Source organism: Bombina bombina, chromosome 11 (assembly GCF_027579735.1).
Source record: "Bombina bombina isolate aBomBom1 chromosome 11, aBomBom1.pri, whole genome shotgun sequence".
NCBI lineage: Eukaryota > Metazoa > Chordata > Amphibia > Anura > Bombinatoridae > Bombina > Bombina bombina.
This window is the reverse complement of record NC_069509.1, coordinates 181,182,545-181,200,174: the sequence shown is the minus strand read 5'-3', so window position 1 is coordinate 181,200,174 and position 17,630 is coordinate 181,182,545. Positions and strand designations below refer to the sequence as shown.

The following is a 17,630-nucleotide window of genomic DNA, read 5'->3' as shown; positions in this document are numbered from 1 at the left end:
AAGATAATTCGCTGGGCAGGGTCTCACTCTTGCCACCTGTCAGCAATCCACATCCCGGGAGTGGAGAACTGGGAGGCGGATTTCTTAAGTCGTCAGACTTTTCATCCGGGGGAGTGGGAACTTCATCCGGAGGTCTTTGCCCAAATACTTCGACGTTGGGGCAAACCAGAGATAGATCTCATGGCGTCTCGACAGAACGCCAAGCTTCCTCGTTACGGGTCCAGATCCAGGGATCCAGGAGCAGTCCTGATAGATGCCCTGACAGCACCTTGGGACTTCAGGATGGCTTACGTGTTTCCACCCTTCCCGATGCTTCCTCGATTGATTGCCAGAATCAAACAAGAGAGAGCATCAGTGATTCTAATAGCACCTGCGTGGCCACGCAGGACTTGGTATGCAGACCTGGTGGACATGTCATCCTGTCCACCTTGGTCTCTACCTCTGAGACAGGACCTTCTGATACAGGGTCCCTTCAAACATCAAAATCTAACTTCTCTGAAGCTGACTGCTTGGAAATTGAACGCTTGATTTTATCAAGACGTGGGTTTTCTGAGTCAGTTATTGATACCTTAATACAGGCTAGGAAACCTGTTACCAGAAAGATTTACCATAAGATATGGCGTAAATACCTATATTGGTGTGAATCCAAAGGTTACTCTTGGAGTAAGGTTAGGATTCCTAGGATATTGTCTTTTCTACAAGAAGGTTTAGAAAAGGGTTTATCTGCTAGTTCATTAAAGGGACAGATCTCAGCTCTGTCCATTCTGTTACACAAACGTCTGTCAGAAGTTCCTGACGTCCAGGCTTTTTGTCAGGCTTTGGCCAGGATTAAGCCTGTGTTTAAAACTGTTGCTCCACCATGGAGTTTAAACCTTGTTCTTAATGTTTTACAGGGCGTTCCGTTTGAACCCCTTCATTCCATTGATATAAAGTTGTTATCTTGGAAAGTTCTATTTTTAATGGCTATTTCCTCGGCTCGAAGAGTCTCTGAATTATCAGCCTTACATTGTGATTCTCCTTATTTGATTTTTCATTCGGATAAGGTAGTTCTGCGTACTAAACCTGGGTTCTTACCTAAGGTAGTTACTAACAGGAATATCAATCAAGAGATTGTTGTTCCTTCTTTGTGCCCAAATCCTTCTTCGAAGAAGGAACGTCTACTGCACAACCTGGATGTAGTCCGTGCTCTAAAATTTTACTTACAGGCAACTAAGGAATTTCGACAAACGTCTTCTCTGTTTGTCGTTTACTCTGGGCAGAGGAGAGGTCAAAAAGCTTCTGCTACCTCTCTTTCTTTTTGGCTTCGTAGCATAATTCGTTTAGCTTATGAGACTGCTGGACAGCAGCCTCCTGAAAGAATTACAGCTCATTCTACTAGAGCTGTGGCTTCCACTTGGGCCTTCAAGAATGAGGCCTCTGTTGAGCAGATTTGCAAGGCTGCAACTTGGTCTTCGCTTCATACTTTTTCCAAATTTTACAAATTTGACACTTTTGCTTCATCGGAGGCTATTTTTGGGAGAAAGGTTCTTCAGGCAGTGGTTCCTTCTGTATAAAGAGCCTGCCTATCCCTCCCGTCATCCGTGTACTTTTGCTTTGGTATTGGTATCCCAGAAGTAATGATGACCCGTGGACTGATCACACTTAACAGAAGAAAACATAATTTATGCTTACCTGATAAATTCCTTTCTTCTGTAGTGTGATCAGTCCACGGCCCGCCCTGTTTTTAAGGCAGGTAAATATTTTTTAATTTATACTCCAGTCACCACTTCACCCTTGGCTTTTCCTTTCTCGTTGGTCCTTGGTCGAATGACTGGGAGTGACGTAGAGGGGAGGAGCTATATGCAGCTCTGCTGGGTGAATCCTCTTGCACTTCCTGTTGGGGAGGAGTAATATCCCAGAAGTAATGATGACCCGTGGACTGATCACACTACAGAAGAAAGGAATTTATCAGGTAAGCATAAATTATGTTATTTCTGCTGCAAATACCTTCACAGATAACACCAAGCACTCTACTGACCTTACTCACTGCAGTACTTACTATTTCTGCTGCAAATACCTCCACAGATAACACCAAGCACTCTACTGACCTTACTCACTGCAGTACTTACTATTTCTGCTGCAAATACCTCCACGGATAACACCAAGCACTCTACTGACCTTACTCACTGCAGTACTTACTATTTCTGCTGCAAATACCTCCACAGATAACACCAAGCACTCTACTGACCTTACTCACTGCAGTACTTACTATTTCTGCTGCAAATACCTCCACAGATAACACCAAGCACTCTATTGACCTTACTCACTGCAGTCCTTATTATTTCTGCTGCAAATACCTCCACAGATAACACCAAGCACTCTACTGACCTTACTCACTGCAAATACCTCCACGGATAACACCAAGCACTCTACTGACCTTACTCACTGCAGTACTTACTATTTCTGCTGCAAATACCTCTACCAATAACACCAAGCACTCTACTGACCTTACTCACTGCAGTACTTACTATTTCTGCTGCAAATACCTCCACAGATAACACCAAGCACTCTATTGACCTTACTCACTGCAGTACTTATTATTTCTGCTGCAAATACCTCCACAGATAACACCAAGCACTCTACTGACCTTACTCACTGCAAATACCTCCACGGATAACACCAAGCACTCTACTGACCTTACTCACTGCAGTACTTACTATTTCTGCTGCAAATACCTCTACCAATAACACCAAGCACTCTACTGACCTTACTCACTGCAGGATTTACTATTTCTGCTGCAAATACCTCTACCAATAACACCAAGCACTCTACTGACCTTACTCACTGCAGTACTTACTATTTCTGCTGCAAATACCTCCACGGATAACACCAAGCACTCTACTGACCTTACTCACTGCAGTACTTACTATTTCTGCTGCATATACCTCCACGGATAACACTAAGCACTCTACTAAACTTACTCACTGCAGTACTTACTATTTCTGCTGCAAATACCTCCACGGATAACACCAAGCACTCTACTGACCTTACTCACTGCAGTACTTACTATTTCTGCTGCATATACCTCCACGGAAAACACCAAGCACTCTACTGACCTTACTCACTGCAGTACTTATTATTTCTACTGCAAATACCTCCACGGATAACACCAAGCACTCTACTGACCTTACTCACTGCAAATACCTCCACGGATAACACCAAGCACTCTACTGACCTTACTCACTGCAAATACCTCCACAGATAACACCAAGCACTCTACTGACCTTACTCACTGCATATACCTCCACAGATAACACCAAGCACTCTACTGACCTTACTCACTGCAGTACTTATTATTTCTGCTGCAAATACCGCCACTGATAACACCAAGCACTCTACTGACCTTACTCACTGCAGTACTTATTATTTCTGCTGCAAATACCGCCACTGATAACACCAAGCACTCTACTGACCTTACTCACTGCAGTACTTACTATTTCTGCTGCAAATACCTCTACCAATAACACAAAGCACTCTACTGACCTTACTCACTGCAGTACTTACTATTTCTGCTGCAAATACCTCTACCAATAACACCAAGCACTCTACTGACCTTACTCACTGCAGTACTTACTATTTCTGGTTAGAGATGTAAAATTGCAAATAAAAAGGTAAGCAACTGGCATTATTTGAGAGGACAGAAACAATCATCTACTGTACACCAACAATCGCCCACTGTAGGAGGTACAAGATAGAGCCCATAAGCAAACTAAACTGAAGCCATTCCTCTGCAGTGCCCCCTAGAGGGAGACATGCTTATTTCTCTTATTTGAGAATTACATTGAGATGTGCAGTGTACTTGAATTGTATTGCAGCGTTTGTCTTCAGCTGAGAGAACTTGTAATGATTTGAGACTTTACATAAAGTCTCAGACGTCTTTCATTAAGGTCTTTGTGTTATAAAGTTTGAATACCATGTCATAGACATATTATTTATCATTGTAAAAGAACATATTCCACACTGCATATTTTTTTTTTTTCTTCAAATTTTACGGAAAAAATAACAGCTTGGGGAAAAAAAAACTGGCCCCCCCCCCCATTTTTATGTTTTTTTTTTCCAGGCCTTCCCATCTCTTTCTGCTGCAAATACCTCTACCAATACACCAAGCACTCTACTGGCCTTATTCACTGCAATATTACTGTGTTTATTACATTTTAAATCACCTCAAATAGTAATTCCAGAAAATGACTTGTTTAATTCATTAGAGCATGCAATGTGTGCATTACTGACCAAGATAACTTTTTTGCATTTTAAACCTCCCAGTTGATTTAAGTGTGCTCTTCTATATTTTCTAGGTTCACCAGAGTGGATCTGGTTGGTCTCCTGTGGTAAGTATCTGTACAACTGAAACCAAATCCATAATATAAGCACATACCAACAAGCTGTATCTATAAAATAATGCTGCAGGTCCAGTGTTAATTAAAATTCATAATCTAACGACCGGTACTGTTAGAATCCTGTGATCCTGTCAAACATTTATTAATACAATGCTGGTCTGTCCTAAAAAGGATTTTAACAGAATTTACAGAGCTCAATAAAGAGTTAACGTGATTGTAAAGTTTAATGAATTACTGCCCAGTATCTAAAAGTAATCTTAAAAACAGGGGCACTTTAATTAAACTTTACAAAGACACCTCTTTTTTAAAATATTTACCATTGCGTTATGGTAAACATAATGCTGATCCTCCTCCCGCATCTTGTACTGTATTAAGCAGATTGATGATGATCCATCTCCCTCCAATCGTTGCGTGCCCCATTTGGCGTCCAGCTTGTGGGGCTCGCAACAATTGGAGAAAGCCGGATTCGTCATCGATCTGCTAAATACAGAAGGATATGCGGGCGGAGGATCGGCGGTATGTTTAACGTAACAGTAAATATTTTAAAAAAGAAGCATCATTGTAAAGTTTAATAAATTAAAGTGCCCCTGTTTAAGATTATTTTTAGTTACTGGGCGGTAATTCATTAAACTTTACAATCACTTTAAGTGCTTATGTGGGATAATTTTTGCTTTTCTCTTTTTGAATAAAATCTCTGTGGAAGTGTAGCTTTATAAAGATATATTTGGCTGCCTTTCAGTATGTAGAAGATAATTTGGCTGTGATGTCCATTGGATTCTTGCTCAGCAGTCCGGACGATGCTGTTATATGGAGAGGTCCCAAAAAAAATGGTATTTATTACTCACTTTCCCGGTCCATACACTAAATACCTGTCCACTTGCCCTTAATGTGATTGGACAAATACTTGCCACACATGAAGACCTAGTGTTACTAATTAGAAATGTATTTTTTACTTTGTATGTTCTGTAGATTTACTTAATCACATTATTTCTTATTTGCAGAATTTGTAAGATTTTTTTAGTCTTAAATATCTGGCTTATCTGCTCTATGTAGCTCTTGAACCAGGGACTAATTACTTGTTCCAAATGTTGAAGTGGAGGCTATTTATTAACAAAGGGCTGTGGGTAGAGTAACCAGTAAATTAACAGAACTACCTTTACATACACGTTCACAATTTGTTGTTTTATGTTGTATTTATAGTGTCAAATAAACAAAAACTGCAAAATTATAGATTGGCCCAACGGTTCAAATAAAACACCATTTCATAATGAAAGTTGCAGATTCTTCACCCGTTATGTATATATTATGTTGAGTACATAGTTTTGTGTTTGTAATATTTTGCTTGCAGGGATGATTAAACAATTCCTGAGAGATGTAGACTGGGGTGAACTGGATTATCTGATTATCGATACACCCCCTGGTACATCAGATGAACACCTCTCTATAGTACAGTATCTGAGCGCCGCTGGCATTGACGGAGCCGTCCTTATTACTACTCCTCAGGTGAGCGGGATCAAAATACCACTGCCACGTTTCCATGACCAGAAAGTGGCCACAGCAGTGTTGCCACAGGAGTGTTGCAGGTCACTTTGGCTCCAAAAGGTAAAGCCTCATTTACCCTTTTGGTGCTGGAGAGAGCTGTCAGGCATTCAATGGGTTAATCCTAATCTCAGTCCTTAAAGGGACAGTCTAGGCCAAAATAAACTTTCATGACTCAGATAGAGCATGTAATTTTAAACAATTTTCCAATTTACTTTTATCACCAATTTTGCTTTGTTCTCTTGGTATTCTTAGTTGAAAGCTTAACCTAGGAGGTTCATATGCTAATTTCTTAGACCTTGAAGCCCACCTCTTTCAGATTGCATTTTAACAGTTTTTCACCACTAGAGGGTGTTAGTTCACGCATTTCATATAGATAACACTGTGCTCGTGCAGGAGAAGTTATCTGGGAGCAGGCACTGATTGGTTAGACTGCAAGTCTGTCAAAAGAACTGAAAAAAGGGGCAGTTTGCAGAGGCTTAGATACAAGATAATCACAGAGGTTAAAAGTATATTATTATAACTGTGTTAGTTATGCAAAACTGGGAAATGGGTAATAAAGGGATTATCTATTTTTTAAAACAATAAAAATTCTGGTGTAGACTGTCCCTTTAACCTTGTCTGAAATAAAGATTATCATCCTTGACATTCTCACACCGGGATATCATGTGCAGTTAGACTTGACAATGTGATCGATGATCTCCTGGCTGCGACATAGCAGCTGACTAATATTGTACCTACTGTGTGTGTGTATATGTATATATATGTGTGTGTTGTGACCTGGGATCTTCCAACCACACAGTCTTCAAAGCTGGAAACACCACACAAGGTTGTAGCTTTATAAAATATAGTCCATTTATTTACAGGTCAGGCAATATAAACATAAAGAAAACAAGACGCTTGCTCCACTGAGCACTTACTAACAGGTATAACTGACTGCACTAAGTTGGCTTTTCACAAAAGATAAATGCACAGACCTTTCAAACTTTGTTTATCCTTTTAGAGATAATTCCTCTGTATTAGGAGAGTGTTGCAGTATCCCTTACTGCTGGCATTCTGCCTCTGAATCCCTGACTAGGGATTTTTATTAGCACCTGCTGTCATTTACCACATGCAGGTGAGTAGCTAGCTGTTAGAGACGTAATTCCTGGACTGGACTTTCTCACATGATGTGCTGCCTGCAAACTGCGGGGTGGAGCACTGGCCCGCCCTACTCTCCAAATTCTCCACCCCAGGGACCCAGAAATAAATCACGTTTTCTTTATGTGGTAAACGAACACAACTATTCTCCCTGGTGTTGTCAGACCATACCCTGCACTGCATCACTTTTGGGGGAATATAGACACCTTCCAATACTATGCCTTGGGTTCTGTCACACATCCTCCCCCAGCTCAGACCTAGTGGGGTGAGTGACCATGACCAAAAGCGTATGCATACGTGAAAGGCCATTAGCATTACCCTGTTTACATTCTGCCCTGTGTTCTACTGAGAAGTGATAGGGTTTCAAACTAAGGAACCAGTGTGTAACTCTACTATTATTATCCTTATTTTGACTCATCCATTTGAGATGTGCATGATCAGTAACTAGCATAAATTTTCTGCCCAACAAATAATATTTGAGAGTTTCAACAGCCCATTTAATTGCTAGACACTCCTTTTCAACTATCGAATAGTTATTTTCTCTAGGTTGAAGTTTCCTGCTGAGGTATAGTATTGGGTGCTCTTCACTTTGATTTTCCTGGGAAAGTACTGCTCCAAGCCCTATATCAGAGGCATCTGTCTGTAAAACGAACTCCTTTGAAAAACCAGGGGTGGCTAACACCGGCTGTCTACATATGGCTTTCTTGAGATTTTGACATGCTTGTTCAGCTTCAGGGGACCATTTCACTATTGCTGGAGCTTTTGCTTTAGTGAGGTCAGTTAAAAGGACCCGCTATAGTAGCAAAGTTGGAGATAAACCTTTTGTAGTAGCCAACAAGCCCAATAAATGTTCGGACTTGTTTCTTCGTCATAGGTCGTGGCCAGTTCCTTATGGCTTCAACTTTAGCAAGTTGTGGCTTCACTATTCCTCTTTCAATTGAATAGCCAAGATACTTGGCCTCCTCCAAACCAATGGTACATTTATTAGGGTTTGCTGTCAGACCGGTATTTCTTATGGAATTAAGGACAGCTTGCACTTTTGCCAAGTGAGACTACCAATCTTCGCTATGTATGACCACATCATCTAAGTAAGCTGTGGCATAACGAGCATGTGGCGTAAGATCCTGTCCATCATTCTTTGAAATTTTACTGGAGCCCCATGTAGGCCAAAAGGTAACACCTTGTATTGGAAGAGCCCATCTGGAGTAGAGAAGGCAGTCTTTTCTTTTGCCTGTCCTGTAAGTGGCACTTGCCAATAACCCTTGGTCAAATCCAATGTGGTAAGGTACCTGGCTCTCCCGAGTCTCTCCACGAGTTCATCAACCCTTGGCATGGGGTATGCATCAAACTTGGATATTGCAATCAGCTTCCGGTAATCATTGCAAAACCTGATTGTGCCATCATGCTTTGGTACAAGCACGATTGGGCTACTTCAGTCACTTTAGGATTCTTCGATTACTTTTGATTATTTCTGATTTGATTGCTTCCCTCCAGGCTTCAGGTATTCTATATGGCTTTAGATTTATCCTTTTCCCAGGTTCAGTGACAATGTCATGATTTATTATTATAGTCCTCCCTGGGACTGTGGAGAAAACATATTTATTTCAGCTGATAAAGTCTTTTACCTCCCTCTTATGGTGGATAGTCAGGGTTTCTGAGATATTGACTATGGGGGTCAGTCTTCTCCATTGTAGGGAGGTCTGCTGTGTTTCTCTTTCTTTCCATGGCTTAAGTAAATTCACATGGTAAACCTGTAACTCCTTTCGCCTCCCAGGCTGTCTTACTTTGTAATTTACTTCCCCCACTCTGTCAATGACTTCATATGGTCCATGCCATGTTGCCAAAAATGTGTTCTCTACAGTGGGAACCAGAACTAGCACTTCTGGCTTAAACACACAAACCCTGACAATTCTGTTCTGCTGATGCTGTTGGGCATTTTTCATGTGTTCTCTAACTATGGGCATAATGGCTGTCATTTGTTCCTGCATCTGAGTTATATGTTCTATCACACTTCTGTGAGGGGTTGACTCCTGTTCCTTAGTCTCCTTAGCTATGTCTAGCAACACTCTGGGGTGTCTTCGATATAAGAGTTCAAAGGGCGAAAACCCAGTAGAAGCTTGAGGGACCTCTCTGATAGCAAACATTAACTAAGGCAAAAGGAAGTCCCAGTTTTTCCCATCTTTATAAATTACATTTTTTGAGCATAGCCTTAAGTGTTTTATTGAATAGTTCTACCAGACCATCAGTTTGCTGGTGATACTGATGTTTTCAGGTGCTTTATATGAAGGAGATTACAACTCCTTTGTAATTCTCGACATAAATGGAGTACCTTGGTCTGTTAATATTTCTTTGGGAATTCCAACCCGGCTAAACATTAACTCCTTAGCAATCGCTTTTGCTGAAGTAGTTTGCATGGGTATTGCCTCATGGTAATGGGTAGCATAGTCTACTACTTCCAATATGTACTGGTGTCCCCTTGCAGACGTTACAAGAGGACCCACAAATGTAAGAGGGGCAGTTAATTGGCATTCAGGACAAGAAGAACAATAATTTGTGACCATTACACCAAGCCAATAAAACCTCCTAAGAATTCTCTCTTGTTTTTTCAATCCCCTGGTGTCCCCCAAGTATGTGACTATGTGCCAGGTTTAATACAGTGTGTTGATATGCCTGGGGTACTAATAGCTGTTTGACAGACTCTCTTTTTTAAACTCTGTACAATAAATCATTCTCCACTTCAAAGTATGGATAGGTGAGGACATTATCAGGATTAAAGGACCAGTCAACACAGTAGATTTGCATAATCAACAAATGCAAGATAACAAGACAATGCAATAGCACTTAGTCTGAACTTCAAATGAGTAGTGGATTTTTTTTCTGACAATTTTAAAAGCTATGTCTTTTTCCACTCCCCCTGTACCATGTGACAGCCATCAGCCATTAACAAATGCATACACGTACCATGTGACAGCCATCAGCCATTCACAAATGTATATACGCTTATTCTTGCACATGCTCAGTAGGAGCTGGTGACTCAAAAAGTTTAAATATAAAAAGACTGTGTGCACATTTAGATAATGGAAATTGGAAAGTTGTTTAAAATGGCTGCTCTATCTGAATAATGAAAGTTTAATTTTGATTGAGTGTCCCTTTAACAGGGGTACCATTTCTTATGGAGATATGGTTTCTAGCCATAGTTAAAGTTGGATACTCCCATTGTGCAGCCCTAAAGTTACTTGGGCTATCCTCTAGGTCAGCTATTTCTACATCCGGATCAGATATATTAGATTGACCTGCATTATCCTGTTCAGTGTTACCTCCAACTAGGGTTTCCATAGGGGTTTACTGTTTCCATCTAGCAGCAGTTAATTTGTCTAAGTCATCCCCATATAAATCAGAAAATGGAAAATCACCATCAGCGCCCTCTACTGAATCCAGTATAGCTTTCTCAGCAGCATCCCATAAATTAAAAAAATGGGGAAAAGCTCTGCCTATTATCATTTCATGAACTAATCTATCTACTAAACCAAATCTATGATTTATAGAGCCATTTTGAGTTTCAATCAGTACTTCAGCAGTTGGATACTTGTGTATATCCCCATGGACACAGGCAATATCTAGGTTCTGGTAATTATCAATAGGAGTATTTCTCAATAGACCCTTGTCTATGAGCATAACCATGCTACCAGAGTCCAACAAAGCTTTAATTTCATTTTCTTCCACCCTTACAGTGTACCAAGGGTGGCCATTAAGACAATCATTTTTGGTAACTGCATTATACAGATCGAGAGTACAGTGAATAATTGTCCCTCATATTGCCAACATTACATTTCATCGCAACATCATTCTCAGTGCAGTCCTTTGGCATTAGACAACATCTTTAAGGCTTTTGTGGACTCTTTCTGCCTCACAAAACTATTGCCCCTTGCTGTAATGTCCCTGTGTTTGTAGAAACCCATCTGTTGCTCCAGTGACCCCCTTTTTCCAGGAACAGTCTTACCCAATTTACTGGGACTCTGGATCTTCAGGGTCCTTGATCTTTCTTGGTTGTGGATCTGTAGGAACTCTCCTGCTGCCACATAGCTTTCCACCTGGGCAACTAGACAATCAGCAGTATTAGGTTCACTCTGGCTGACCCACCGCCATAGGGAAACAGGCAATCCTCGCAGGAACCGGTCCATCAAAAGTTGTTCCACAATGTGACTAGCTGAGTTGACCTCTGAGTGCACTCTTTTTTTGCATATATATATATATATATATATATATATATATATATATATGTGTGTGTGTATATATATATATATATATATATATATATGTGTGTGTGTATATATATATATATATATATATATATATATGTATGTGTATATATATATATATATATATATGTGTGTGTGTGTGTGTATGTGTATATATATATATATATATGTGTGTGTGTGTATATGTATATATATATATATAAAAGAAAATTTATGCTTACCTGATAAATGTATTTCTTTTTTGACACGATGAGTCCACGGATCATCTTAATTACTAATGGGATATTCACCACCTGGTCAGCAGGAGGAGGCAAAGAGCACCACAGCAGAGCTGTTAAATAGCTCCTCCCTTCCCTCCCACTCCAGTCATTCGGCCGAAGTTAAGGAAAGAAAGGAAAAGCCAAGGTGCAGAGGTGTCTGAAGTTTACAAGGAACAACAACCTGTCTTACAAGAACAGGGCAGGCCGTGGACTGTTTGTGTCAAAAAAGAAATAAAATTATTAGGTAAGCATACATTTTCTTTTTTATGACTTTATGAGTCCACGGATCATCTTAATTACTAAAGGGATACAATACCCAAGCTAGAGTACACGGATGATACGGGAGGGACAAGACAGGAAACCTAAACTGAAGGCAACTGAAGGCACCACTGCTTGAATAACCCTACTCCCAAAAGCGGCCTCAGCCAAGATAAATGCAAAATTTATAGGACTTTGAAAAAGTGTAAAGACCGAACCAAGTTATTTTGGTTTAATACTATATACGGGGTTACTATCTCTCTCACGTTCCGGGACATTATCCTTCTAGTTGAATCAACGACTAGTTCGGACAGGCATTGGACTCGTTCTCTAAATACCTCAATATTAGCTGTAAGGCAGAGCATTCTTAAAAAATGGAAAGTTAAAAAAGGGCCGGTTCTATCCGAGATCTTATATGCTATCCAAGATCAAATTATTTTTGAATCATATCATCTAAAGGAGGCCTCGGAAGCCAAAATTAAAAAGTTTCTTCTAGGGTGGTTTCCTATTATTAACTCCTATCCCAGGCCTATACAAAAACAGATTTTAGCGCCTTTTACATCCTCAGTAAGCTTTGCTGAAATGGTCTTGCTAAATCTGCTTCCACATACATGGATATCCAATAGTTCAGAAATTTAATATCAAGTCTGGTTAAGAGAAAGGGGTCGAGGCGAGAGGTCCCCCTTCTTTTTTCCTTTTTTTTTTTTTTTTTTTTTTTCTCCTCTCTCTTCTTCCTCTTCTTTCGTCCTTTGTTCATGTTTACAGTTCTTGTTTTTGTTCTTTCTTGCTTTCTTTTTTTTTTTGGTTTTTCTTTTCTCCTTCTTTTTTTTATTGGTAAACAGAAAAAACCCAGCTCAGTGTACAACTAATGTCCCCTTTGAGATGATTAATCAAATGTGACAAAGTATATATGTTTTATATCCTGTAATATCTTGTTTTTCAATATGCTTTACCTTGCCCTGTGAGGCATAAAAGGTTTGATTTATTTGATTGTACACTGTACTGAATTCAAAATAAATATATATAAAAAAAAAAAAAAAAGACCGAACCAAGTTGCAGCCTTGCAAATCTGTTCCACAGAAGCTTCATTCTTGAACGTCCACAAGGAAACAACTGCCCTCGTGGAATGAGCCGTAACTCTCTCTGGATGCTGTAGACCAGCAATCTCAAATGCAAAACGTATAATACTCTTCAGCCAGAAACAAAGAGAAGTAGCTTTCTGGCCCTTACTTTCTCCTGAGAAAACCACAAATAAGGCAGAAGACTGGCGAAATCCTTAGTTGCCAGCAGGTAAAAAGTTTAAAGCACGGACCACGTCCAATTTTGGCAGAAGACTTTCTTTCTAAGAAGGATTAGGTCTGAAGGTTCCCTCCTTTGGGGAACCCCTAACAAGTTGGAATAAATTCCAGACTCTGTTCCTGAATCCGAACAGGGACTATCGCTCCCACGTCAGAGAGGTCTCCTATGCAGTGGAAAAATGCCTCTCTTCTTATGTAGATAATCTTTAAAGCAAAGATCTGCCCTGGAAGAAAAAGTCCTGATTCCAGAAAAGGGGAATGAATATCCCTTTTTCCTCTCGAATATAGAGAGAATTTCCGCCAAAATAGTTCCAAACAAGGTCTTCCCTTGTAGGGAATCACCCAAAAGTTTATACTCAGATGAGGTATCCGCAGACCCTATCTTTCTTGACGCTCTGCGGGCCATATGGCAAAAACCTGAAAACATTGCTCCTTGCTTAAACCTGGAAGAGGAGCATCAGGGATAAAGAAGTCGGCTAACTTAATTGCCTTAATCCTGTCCCGGACTTCTTTGAGAGAAGTGTCTGTCCGATAGAATCAGACCACTCACCAAAACAGTACGCCACCACACAGGTGACAAAGCAATACAAACCGCAGGTAGATGTAAACTCTGACATACACCCCTTCCGTGGGTACTATTAACAAGACTCCTGGATAGAGTCTGCTATATCTGGAGAAAAGGGGGTACACTGTTTCTCCCTGACTCTGTAAAGTGTTCTGAACTTATTAGGATTGACTACTCCGATAATGTCGGAGTCATCCAGGGTATCAGAGACCTTCTAATAACAAACGGAGGTGTTGAAGCCTAAGGTAAAAAGAAAACTCTTCTGTATCAACGAAAGGAATTACCCAGACAGATTCTGAGATTTCCCCCTTATCTATTACCAAGTATCCCCCACTTCATGCTTCAAGGAGGATAATTGGGAAAAGCTACTACTGTATCAGCAATATTCACTGATTAAATACATCAGATATTGCGTTAATGATCTTAAGAAACAATGTTTTGTCAAATAACCCCAGGTGGAGTTAGTGAAGAGGCGCAGGGCACTGCATGTGTGGGTTATAAAATATTTTGCACTTTTAGAGAAAAAAAAAAAAGTTTTTATTCTTATAGTAAGTATCTCTCCATTCATATCAAAATATAAGGAGATACATTGTAGGATTTATTGGAACACTCTGCCACACATATGGGTGAATAATCCAAGAAAAAACAACCCAGAAAAAAAACGTTACTGTCTCTTTAACTTTTAAAGAGAAACTTCTTTATGTTACTGTCGCTTTAAATTTTTAACAAGTAACTTCTAAATTAAGTGTGCAAACATGGTTAATAAAACACACAGTACTGAAGTGCCTGTCAGCCCTTTGCACATTAAATATTCCGGACTAAGTCCTTTGAAACACTGTCCGGTCCGTTACTTTCTCTATTTAAGAATAAATGATCTCCTCTATCCCTTCCGATACTCGGAAAGAAACTGACAAAGTGATGCGCAACTAAATTGGTGCCACACAACTTCGCCCATCGTGGGCATTGGCATAATAATCTCCCGGTCGCCATTGATCTTTTTAGTTTTACAAAGCGGAACTGTCGGGAGCGCAATAACGGACTGATCAGCTTCAGCTTGGCAGCTGCTAATCCTAGAGACTAAATGTCAAACACCTCACACTGATGTCAATATATGTTCTCCCGGTTGGCTATTATTAAACCGCCGGGAGATGAGAACACAGTCCCCTTCAATACCTCACCCTGAGCTTGTCTTTTGTAAAGGCTCAACAGTTATGGCAATAGGAGATCTCCCGGTCGGCTATTATTAAACTGCCAGGAGATGAGACACAAGTCCCATTTAAATATTTTTACTAAGCGGAACTCCTCCACTGAGCCCGTCTTAGAATACGCATCAGTCTGTCAATAGGGGCTTTCCTGGTCGGCTATCATGAAACCGCCGGGAGATGAGAGCACATGTCCCATGCATCCCCCGTGTCTGCGTTTAAACTGTCCCAAAGTGTCCCCTAAGCCTCTGGGGGAATCTATCTATAACCCTCTGATAAATAGGTCAATTTCAACGAGGTATAATAAAGATTAAGTGTCCAACCTTTCTTCTGAGTCTTTTCAACCCCCAGAATAAAGTTAGCACTTACCTCATTGTCTCCTGCTGGACAGTAAGGCAGTTTCTAGGTTTGCGAGGTCCTCTCCTTTACATGGACCTGTAATTTAAAACAAAAGTTTTGAGTAATATCCCTCAGATTTTCTTGGCAAGGGCAGCAAAAATTACATGGGAGGCGCAGTGAGAATTATGTCCCACAAGTTCCCATTGCTCTAAAGCCACCAAAAGCTCTACTGAAGAGACTGATATGGACTACGGCTACACCCTAGAACAAAGCAGCACACTCTGGCACTACTTTAAAAATAATAAACTCTTAATTGAAGAATCTAATCTAACACCTCACTTTAACTCTTCCTATCACTAACGTAGGCAAAGAGAATGACTGGTGTGGGAGGGAAGGGAGAAGCTATTTAACAGCTCTGCTGTGGTGCTCTTTGCCTCCTCCTGCTGCCCAGGAGGTGAATATCCCATTAGTAATTAAGATGATCCGTGGACTCATTGTGTCATAAAAAAGAAAAATATATATATACATACATACATACATACATACATATACACACACACACACATATGTTTCTCCTAAAATGTAACATAATGTTGTCACTTTTCTCATCAGGGCTAACTGGGATGTGTTTGTCCCTCTATAGGAAATATCACTTCAGGATGTTCGAAAAGAAATCAATTTTTGTCGCAAAGTGAAGCTGCCGATCATAGGTGTTGTAGAGAACATGAGCGGTTTTATTTGCCCAAAATGTAAGGTGAGTGTGCAAGTCTAGTACGCTACATTTGTATCTTATTGTGTTCTGTACGAAATTGTTTAAAAGGTAGATTTGTTCCCATGCACGATTTAGGATCAACGGCTGTCATCCATATTAATCACAGATTTGGGGGTTTATTGATCCCTCTTGTACACAGAAGATGCGGGTTCAGGTTTTACATCATAGGTTTTGCAATGGGACAGAAGCATCATGTAATTACAGTTTTCTGCAGGTTTGCAAAAGATTAACATGCCATCAAAAAAGAAACACTTTCAGAACAGATTAACATATTGATTACTGCATTTGTATTTATATATTGTACTGCTTAGATCAATTAGGGATAAAAACATGCAGCGGGGTTAGGTTGGCAATATCAGCTGTGCACTTTCAAATCTGTCAATTGGAAAAGTCACAATTTCCAGAAATTACAGGAAAATAAATGACTGCAAATATAATATAATAATCTCACTGCATCACTCTGAGGTCTCCTCTCTTCTTGTGATACAAAATAGGGTCTGGCCTCCTCTGATAGGGTTAATTCCTTTTAGAAGATTTTCTGTAATATTGCAGGTATTTTTCAGTGGTCCTGTATCAAAAAGGTTTATTTGTCTCATTGTGAAGGACACACAAATAGTGCTATAATGTTTGTATATAATATGCAGATAGCATTTGTCAGCCGGCATCTAATAATAATAATTTGTTAATTTGGTTCATTCTGGCAATAAACAAACACCTGCTGACATATTTTAACGAATAACAAACTTTTGCTTGTAGATATATTTCTGCGCTACCTGTCCTCTCCCTATGCAATAGCATAATTAATATTTAATACCCATTTAAATAGCTTATGTTAATATTAAATTGTTATTGTAGCACAAACTGTTTCACATTATTAAAAGGGCATGAAGTCTTCTTTAAAGAACATACAATTTTATACAAGTTTCTAATGTACTTCTATTATCAAATTAGCTTAATTCTCTTGGTATCCTTTATTGAAGGAGCAGCAATGCATTACTGGAACTAGCTGAAAACATGTGGTGAGTCAATGACAAGAGGCATAAATGTGCAGCTAGCTTCCAGTAGTGCATTGCCGTGTCTGAGCCTACCTAGGTATGCTTTTCAACAAAGGAGAAGGAAGCAAATTAGATAAAAGCAATACTTTGGAAAGTTGTTTAAAATGCTATGCTCTATCTAAATATTGAAAGAAAAACTTGGGATTTCATGTCTCTAATTTAATTAAAATCAAACAAAAAGTGTTCTTAGGGAACAAAGTCACAACCGTCACTATGTTTGTGCCTTCCCTGTAGAGTCTGTTTCATTGTTGTAATAAAGAGCACTAAGCAGTGGGTTATAAGTCATATAAATCATTACATTGTGTATTATTTGTCGCTTTAGAAGGATTTAGATTCTGGTCTCTGCAGGAAGGAAAAGGAGGAACTTTCCCTTTTGTAAGTGGTTACTGGAAGGCACGCGCAGGCGCTCCAGTCAGTTTTCTTGCCCATGCTCAGTAGAGATCTTTTGCAGCAAAATCATGTGACAGTAGAACTTACGTTTTATTATGGTAGCTCCCTTATTTAACATTGTCAGTGGCTACAATGAGAATATCTTAAGTGCTCATTTTGCATGAAAACAAGTAAGGT

The 17,630-nt window shown here is 39.8% G+C and overlaps 1 protein-coding gene across 1 annotated transcript in view; it reads left to right on the top strand.

The window, feature by feature from the left end:
- Positions 1–17,630, top strand: part of NUBP1 (NUBP iron-sulfur cluster assembly factor 1, cytosolic) — a 71,677-nt gene that overhangs the window by 40,372 nt on the left and 13,675 nt on the right. The window contains exons 5-8 of the mRNA XM_053695273.1: positions 4,335–4,367; positions 5,116–5,206; positions 5,725–5,879; positions 15,880–15,990. Coding sequence (XP_053551248.1) covers positions 4,335–4,367; positions 5,116–5,206; positions 5,725–5,879; positions 15,880–15,990 — 390 coding nt within the window. The remainder of the gene's footprint in view (positions 1–4,334; positions 4,368–5,115; positions 5,207–5,724; positions 5,880–15,879; positions 15,991–17,630) is intronic.